At 42.0% G+C, this 9,262-nt stretch overlaps 1 protein-coding gene across 1 annotated transcript; it reads right to left on the bottom strand.

Moving 5' to 3' along the window:
- Positions 1-1,861: 1,861 nt before the first annotated feature.
- Positions 1,862-8,892, bottom strand: dhx33 (DEAH (Asp-Glu-Ala-His) box polypeptide 33). Its single transcript, XM_036524192.1, has 13 exons — positions 8,856-8,892; positions 8,531-8,741; positions 7,969-8,129; positions 7,556-7,783; positions 7,099-7,269; positions 5,390-5,575; positions 5,049-5,160; positions 4,645-4,804; positions 4,107-4,195; positions 3,874-4,001; positions 3,557-3,760; positions 3,346-3,432; positions 1,862-3,123 (listed from the first exon to the last, which is right to left on the bottom strand). The coding sequence occupies exons 2-13, from the start codon at positions 8,736-8,738 to the stop codon at positions 2,815-2,817; spliced, it is 2,043 nt and encodes a 680-aa protein (XP_036380085.1). The 5' UTR covers positions 8,739-8,741; positions 8,856-8,892; the 3' UTR covers positions 1,862-2,814.
- Positions 8,893-9,262: the final 370 nt, after the last annotated feature.

The following is a 9,262-nucleotide window of genomic DNA, read 5'->3' as shown; positions in this document are numbered from 1 at the left end:
CAATTTAGTCATTTTCAGTTTGTGTTAATATCCTGGGCTGTCAAGCTAAGACAAGCTAATTTGTTATTATGCAAACTGTCACCACTCATAACAAAAAGTATAATCCTGAGACTGTAACCAGACCTGGTTTGTTCAGACACATTTTAAGATTTTCTTACGAATTACGTTTTCAAACCTGCAATATTAAGAATCTCAGGGGTCAATATTTCAATATTATCCAAACTATGCACAAATCTACCCATGTTTTCAACGGCATTCATTCCAAAGACAGTATAAATACATGCAAAATAGATTTATAAAATTGTAAGGACATATATCTGTGAACAATCTTTATCACTTGTGAAACCCATCCCCTCCCACCCCCAAGTCACCATTTTTTCTTCATTGAAAGTGAACATTTATACAATTGTTTCCAATATTCTGTCTCTTCAAAAGAAGATTTCTTTTCTACCAATGTGTATTAGATTATATTCCTCTGTACCACAAACAATCCTTGTTACCATCATTTGCTGTACAGTGTAGCAAAAAAAAAAAAAAAAAACCTGAGCGTCATTTACTGTCAACTTATTCCATGCATAGCACATCTATCTACGAGTAATTTGCATGGTTAATCTAGCATTGTGCAAGAGTGCTCAGAGTTTACCACCCTAATTTAACTGGTAATACATCAGCCCATTTCTGAATGAACTGTTAAAACCCATAGATATTAACATACCATTTCTAGAACTGGTGTTGAACCATGAAAGTAGAATAAAACATGCAATTGTTGACTGTGAGGTCTGAACACCTGCAGGTTCTACAGGGCTGAACATTCAGCACAAAGACTCTGTGGGCACAGTCCTACAGCTGACATTATATTATAGCTCTGTTGACTAAGACAGACAAACTATGCTCACAGGAATAATGGGTAATCATTGGTTCTGTGGCTAATTATTCACTTCATTGTCAGACATTTTCCAGTCTGGACATGATTCAATTTCACTCACAGTTTCCGCAATTTTCAGAAAGAAATTAATGCTCTGGTAAAATTAGACCCAAGTAAGACAGAGGTCAACATGAGAGCAGCTTCTTGAGGTGGCTCTGTTGGTGAATTTAACAGAGGAAATAAATCATCTGTTAAAGTATAAGGCCATGTTTCCTGGAACTGAAAAAATGATATGCTAAAATAAACTGCAGTTGCACCACCCACTGACCGCTTCCGACGTATGCATTTAAGTCAAAACAGATCACTGGAGCAGTTGCTGATTAAGCCAAAATAAGGTTATACAGCAGAACATTCTGTCAAATCAGCCAGCTTTCTTCTAATTTTTGTAATACACTGTCCAACTGACAGATAGAATATTTGAACAAAGGTATATTACTGCACATAATAACTGAGCTGAATGAAACATGAAATCATTAGGTCCATGGACGGAAAAAATATTAACATCATTTTAATAGACCCAGAATTTGTACTCAGAGAGACAGTTACCTCCTTTAAGAAGGATGTGCAAATTGTCATATTATTTAGAATGTGAGAGTGATTCTAGCTAGAAATGAGTGGTAGAATGAGAGTAGATGAACACTTCATTTGAATAAACAAAACAGGTGTCATTAATATTTGCGCTTGCTGGTGTTCTTTGAGGGTGACATAAAGTAACAAAAGTGTAAACTTCATAAAACTATTCACAGTTTATACTGAACACATGTAATACATGTTTATATTATATTAACTGTATATATGGCATACATACAGTTAACATACCACAATAAATTGATAACTTGGACATGCAGCAGATTAAAACAGTTAGCTGTCATTATTAAAGGCATATTAAAGGCAATTAATGTATTAGGTAAGACAGCCAATTTTTAGTTGTACCCATCACTGAATTTATTTCAAATTTTAAGATAACTAACTAGTCATAGTCTAGTTTGTCTTACGTTTTTAGCCAGCAGATTGATAGCTCAGTAGCCAACTGTGTAAAGCACTTCAGAATAGAGGAGTTTAATTGAGGTTGTTTTAATATGTGCAAAACAATATTTGCATCAGAAATGAATCAATGCACTGACTAGAAAATGACCGAAGTCCCTTTATAATGTCAAAATTTACTCTGGCAAGGACATTTACCCGGGTACTTACGACTCCCACTTCTGTCAAATTGTGTCACGTCAGATTAGGTGCCATTTGTTCTGCCTATGTAAAACAGTATCAATTGGCAAATATTTTTTTTTATTGTCTGCATTTTGCTTTTATTAAATGTTGTGAAATCTTGCTGGTTCTATCCAGCAATCTTGTGAGCAATCAGGCACCAATGAATTACATAATCAAAGGCTTGCCAGCTAATGTTATCTGTGTATACAGTATTAGCTACCAATATGATCTCTTAGCCAATTAAGGTTGCTAGCTGCATCTACAAATACCGGTATAACATCACTTGTGTGTTAATGACTATAGCTAGGTTGGTTGCTAACTATTTACCTATCACTAAATTGGGCAAGTTTTCAGATAACTTTAGCTAGCTAACATGCTAGCTAACTGTGAATGCTACTTAATCTGACATAAAATGACACAATGTGATGAAAACGGAAACAGAAGTCAGAAAGACCTGAGGAAATTTTGTAGCCTTAGGATTTTTTTTTTTTGTTACAGCATGTTCTCTCTCACTATCCTTCAAATTAGCATGGTCTCTTGTTTGGACACCATCAGTGCCTCAGAGAACTGACCCGAAAACAGACTCGGCTGTAGGTGAACAGAAGGAAAGGTAAATTCTGGCCATCATGCTTCCTGGCATGCTGGGGGCTGAAGGCAGGCACGGCGCTAAGAGGCTAACTCGGCTAGCTCTTGGTGGCCCGCAGTTTCCGGCGGAAATACTCGGGTGCGGCCTCATGGAGCCAGTCGGCATCCACCAGGCAGAGGTCCCTCATGTAGCACTTTGAGGTGTGCAGGAGCTCGTTGAAGACCACGTACGCCGGCTTGGACTGGAAGAGCACCGAGGAGGGATGGATGGCCACCGGCTGGTGGGTGTCCAGCGCTATGTAGCTGCCGTCCGGCTGCAGCTCCGCTGCATTCATGAAGAGCCCGTGAGCTAGGCAGCGGCGCACATTGCCTGTGTCCGCGCGCGAAGACTCCAGCGTTATCCCCATCTACATTTCGGAGAGGGAACATTCATTTAGAATACTGTGGGATGAAAACTGAACAGTCAAACAGGAAAAAAAACTAATCCTTATATCCTGTATTTTACACTTCTAAACTCAATATATGCAATGTAGACTTAAATATGTGCTTAATGAATGCAGTACATGTAGAAAGAATAGCAAATTATATAATGTCGATGGTTAAAAATATGACAATAGTCATTTCTGTACCTTTACACAGATCTCTCTCAGCTGAGAACGCACTTCAGCCACCAGACCCATATTCCTGCTGTTAACAAAATTTTCTCGACACCATTCCTGTGATTAGAGCATAGACAGATCACGCGAGAGGGTTAGCCCAGCAACTGCTTCATCTACACAACTCCAGATCTAACTCAGTATTATTCAGCTACAGATCTGCGACGCAAAAGTAGCTCCCCACCTTATTTCCGCCTACGTTTTTAAAGGCCCTATAGATGTTGAGGAGAGTCATATGGTCTCCCTCACTGGAGATGAACTTCCTTCGTACGGAGTTGACCTCCTCTCGTCGACCCGGTGGGTTGTACAGCACACTGTCCACTGACAGGATGGACACAATGGTCAGAACCTCTTCTGTGCAGGAGAAGTCCGGGGACAGGAGGATAGTCTGCATGCACAGAGTGAGACAGTGTGTCATGGGGGGGAATAACTTTTGGAGTGATTTGGCAATAGCAACACAATGGGTCAAGGAAGAGTGACAGCAAAATCGGTTTTTCGCACCTTGGCATATCTGGGCTCCAGGGGGAAACTTGCCATTTTTTTCCCTAAGGGTGTGAGGATGACCTGATCATCCTTGCGTTCCACAGCTCCCAACAGATCTAGCTGTTCGATGGCTGTGCTAATTGCCTCTGTCAAATACAGACACAGTCCATTTTTATATAAATACTTAACAAGTACAAAAAGACCACATACCATGTGCTTGTTCTGGATGTGTGGAGGGCATGTGAACTTACCTGAGGATGGCTTGGACATGAAGTCAAAGTTTAGAATGTCTGGAATCCGTAAAGCCAAAAGCTGCAGCATTACACTAGCCAGGTTACACCTGCAGAAACAGTTTTAAGAAGCTTCCATACTGGTCCTTCTGTAACTACACTGACTGCCAATGGAGCAGATTTAAATTTCTCTTTATTGTTAGCTTCATTTATTTTATATCAAGCATACTTAGTATTACTATATTTAGTTGGAGCTATATCTATATTACATTATTGGCATTTAGCAGATGCTCTTATCCAGAACGACTTACATCAATTACAGATTTTTTTTTTATGTTATCTTTTTATACAACTGGATATTTACTGGGGCAATTGTAGGTTAAGTACCTTGCCCAAGGGTACAGCAGTGCCCCCCTGGGGAATCGAACCGGCAACCTTTCAGTTACAAGTCCTGCTGCTTAACCACTATGCTACACTGTCTCCCATCATCTACATGTGTTATATGACCTTGCCTCATTTTAAACACACTTCACCCAAGACATTCCCCCACGGTGCTCACCTCTGTATCTCTGGCACAGTCATGTTGGTTAGGTTTTCAAACTCTTCCTCCGTGTAGAGGCGGTAGCAGGACCCACTGTCTTCTCTGCCAGCTCTTCCAGCACGCTGCCAGGCCTGGGCTTTTGACACCCGCTGCACGGCCAGAACCTCCAGCCCACTGTCTGGATCCGGAAAGGAAACAGTTAGCTGGATATTATCACTCTGTGGTCTCAAAGCAACAACCCCGACTACACTGGAAGGCCCCATGTACAGTTTCTTTCATGGACAGACATGTACTTTTTTGTACAGAAAATACTTCACCATGTTCTTTTCTTTTTTATACATTTGAACATGTGTATAGTTCCTTATTTGGCACACAAAGCAATGTCTGACAACTGACAGGTCTCTGGCCACAGGAAACCTCACCTGGGTTGTACTTCTTTGCTTTCACCATTCCAGTGTCAATGACAAACTTGATGCCTGAAATGGTAATTGACGTTTCCGCAATGTTGGTAGAAAGGATCACTTTCCTACAACCCTAAAAAAGGGCATAACATAAAAACACAAGTAAAGCTACATTACACGTGCTCGTGTACACTGTACTTGGAACTAAATTCTCCAATTCAACATCAGATGCAGTAGTTAAAGAGAACTAAAAAAGGGACGTTTCTGATCTGCTCAGAGGAGCGCGTTTACCAGAGTGAAGACATGGGCAAATTGAATCGCAGCTCCAGCTGTTCAGGATGGCCAGTTTTGGGGGGCAGTACCTTGGGGGCAGGCTGGAAGACCCGCAGCTGCTGTGCGGGGGGCAGGGATGCGTAAAGGGGGATGACCATCATGGGGCCGCAGCTCTCGGGCAGGTGCTTGGAGATGTCACGGCATGTACGGGCGAGCGCCTCGATCTCCTCCTGGCCAGTCATGAAGACCAAGATGTCATGTGACGTAGGTGCTTCCTGTGCAGAAAACACAAGGCCGCCAACCCTCATCAGTCTCCAGTGTCCCACTGAAGGTTGCCCTGTCAGCTTATGTTAATGTTCCCTTGCAGCACTAGGATATTATTCTGCCTTTTTGTCCTCAGGTCAAAGTAGCTCAAAATGGTTTAGATATGAAACTTGCTTTGCAACCTGGGTACAGTACATGAAAATACATTTTGTTTATATGCCACAGCACTGAAATAAAGACCAAATTAAAAGATAAAACTAAGGAATCAATCTGAACAACAAGCATCTACCACAAGGTGTATCTGCATTTGCATTCTGAAAATACAAAAGCCATACCCCTTATGATACCCACACCTATTTTCATTACTAATATTATATGGCCAACATCCTTGCCCAGGTTGAATTACAATGCCTTAGATGATTACAGTAACAAATACTACAATGTCAACAAAATATGGAACAAATGCATTGAATACATTATGTACATATAACACATTCAAATGGAATTATGACAACATTTACAAATTGGTATCATTATTTGCATCATCTCCATCTACTTATCTACGGTATCTTCCAGATCTTCCATTTTGTATTTATATTGTATGTCTGGATATGCACTCAACTCCAGCTCAACATGGCAGTGTAGCATAGTGGTTAAGGAGCAGGACTCGTAGCCGAAAGGTTGCCGGTTCAATCCCTGCTGGGACTCTGCTGCTGTACCCTTGGGCAAGGTACTTAACTCACAATTGCCTCAGTAAATATCCAGCTGTATAAATGGATAACATTGTAAAGAACTGTAACCTATGTAAGTCGCTCTGGCTAAGAGCGTCTGCTAAATAATATAATGTAATGTAACACATGTCCGTAAGTAAGATAAACAAACAAATGAAGATCTGGACATTTGGAGAACAGGTAACTTACTACAGGAGAACAGCATTAAATGAGGAAATAAAAAACATTGCAGTAGACATGCAAGGGTACCATTTACAGAAGTGTGTCTCCACAGCAACTGTTATGCACATTCTCTGTCTTTCACCTTGTCATGCATCCCTGTATCAGACTGACTTTCATACTTCTCTATTAATGAACTGCAACTAGATAGTCAACTGGACTGCACCTGAATTTATTTAATAATTCAACACATCAGCAAGAACAGAAAAACAGCAGACTTGTGGCGACTAATGGATGCCATCGCCTGTCCATTGTAGGAAACAATGGCAGCCAATGAGCCAAACAATGAGGTACAAAACAGGCAGATAACTTACCCTGAAACTGGGTCCTTCTAAATCATTTTGACTATAACAATCAGATCATATATGGGACTGTTTGAAATGTGCAAAGAATCGTTTCATTAGATCTCAAAAAATCTGATGTGAACAGAAGAACAAAAAAGAGAAAGGAACGAGCTGCCAAAGGGTAATACTTATTTAAACTGCCACTGCTTGTTAACCATCAATCAAAAACAGGTTCACGATTAACAGGTTACCTTATTTGTGCATCACTAGATATCACTGTTAAAAACACCATACATTCACCTGATGGATCTGGAAGATGGACACCAGCGCAGCCTGAAGGTAGTCTGACTGGGGTTGCTTGGTGTAGAAGACCTGAATGGGGTGCTGTCTCCCTTCCAGGTACAGCACTGGAGCATTGTTGAAGTACTGGGAGAACAGATCCACATCCATAGTGGCTGACATGATGACCACCTAGTATTGGAAAAATGACAGACAAGCACATTAGCTCCAAAAGTAATGCTCGAAATACCAGCCCTGCAAATGACTGGTGATCTGGGACCAGTTGGAGGACCTGCTCAAGTGAGATCATTTTCCCTTCTCTAATAAACTGCACTCCAGGACAGAATTCCTCGGGAGAGTTTGAGATGGATGCAAGAGGAGTAAGATGGTGGCGAATTGAGAAGCCAAGCTGATAGGTGTGTGTGTGTGTGTGTGTGTGTGTAACACACGTGCGGCAGTAAGCGTATGCCGGACTGGCCTTCAGAGGGAACTTGTTCTGCTCCCTGCGTTTCCTCTGCGCCGTCTTCACCACCCCGAACAGCACGTCGGTGTGCACCGTCCTCTCGTGGGCCTCGTCCAGGATCACCACGGTGTAGCGCTGCAGCAGGGGGTCCCCAATAGCCTCCCGGAGCAGCATGCCGTCCGTCATGAACTTGATCTTGGTCTCCGGGGAGGTGACGTCCTCAAACCGCACTGTGTATCCCACCTGACACACGATGGCACAATCCTCATAAGATATTGCCTGTCTAGATGCAACTGAGGACTTGCTCTGAGATGCCCTGATACATTTAAGATTGACAGGAATACATGCCTATGATCATTTTCAAATACAGCATGTGCCCTGGCATGCAGCATCGTTAGGGTTGCATAACTAAATCTCATTGTACCCACCAGTTTTCCGAGTTGGGCTTTCTTCTCTTCTGCCACCCTCCCTGCCAGGGAGATAGCAGCCACCCGGCGGGGCTGGGTAACTGCCACGATCCCCTGTCGCCCAATGCCAGCTTCATACAGATACTGAGGAATCTGGGTAGTCTTTCCAGAACCTGTCTCACCTAATATACATGAAAATCGTTAGGGGGTGTTTCCTGTAGAAGACACTAAGTTTACAGGCTGCGACTGCGACTCCCCATTTCAGCTATTACAAAACCTTCTGTTATGTTCAGTTGCTAGCTAGCGAACAAACTTTTGATGCCCTGTAATATCTCAAAAGGACTGCCTTCATGTAAAAACATACATATTGAACTGATAGACAGAAGGACATTAAAAACGGCCTGAATGACGCTCGTAGTAGTATAGGTGCGCAAGTACAAATACAGATAGGTAGGTAGCTCCATACTGATGACACTAAAGGCACACAGCTAGCTAACACAGGTTGCTGCACAAATGTTTGGCTGGCTGACTTGCTAACTAGCTACCGCGGCTATTGTGTTCTTGTCACTCGTTCACGTCTTACCTATTAGGACAGCACTGTGTAGCTGTCTCAGCTGGTTGATGAGCTGTGATTTCGCCTGGTAAATGGGGAGATGTTTCCGTTGCACGTCTATTTGGAGTGGTGCGTTTTCTTTTCTAGGTAGCAGCATTCCAGGCTTCTTATTTAGACGAAAGAAAGGAGACCCCGGCTTGAATTTTTTCGCCGGAGGGGGGTCAGGGTCGTGGGGCATGTTCTAGAAGGAAAAATAATAGTAAAAAAAACACCTTGTTTGAATTTGAAACTCTACTGTACATAAAAAACACTGTCGCAGGCCGGTTCTGAATAACGCAGCAGTGCGGATATTTACCTCGAAACATGAACTCCTTCCCACGTGGTTCGTCAAGCTTTCGGTCGCAGACGTTTTACGTCATTTCTCTCCAGACAGACGTCCGTTGTAATATTGCCCCCAAGCGCTGGGGCTGGAAATGTTTGGCAATTTACCCGAATATATTAGTGAAACATAATCGTAGCATTCGAAATTTAAGTACAATTCAGGGGGTGGAAACAGTTTACACAGTATATTTATCAAGGCTACGTGGGCATATGGTATATTTATCCTGACTGTAAACAGAACAATAATGACTGTATGTAACAACTTTATTGGCTGTTAGGTTTACTGTACCTTCATTTCAGAATTAAATATTGACACTGATCTTGATAAATCACCGGAAATAGATTGCTGATTTTTTTTTTTTTTTAACTGGGTTTCGCCAT

Source organism: Megalops cyprinoides, chromosome 3 (assembly GCF_013368585.1).
Source record: "Megalops cyprinoides isolate fMegCyp1 chromosome 3, fMegCyp1.pri, whole genome shotgun sequence".
In the NCBI taxonomy this organism is placed as follows: Eukaryota; Metazoa; Chordata; class Actinopteri; order Elopiformes; family Megalopidae; genus Megalops; species Megalops cyprinoides.
The sequence above is the reverse complement of the archived record's forward strand: the minus strand, read 5'-3'. Positions and strand labels throughout refer to the sequence as shown.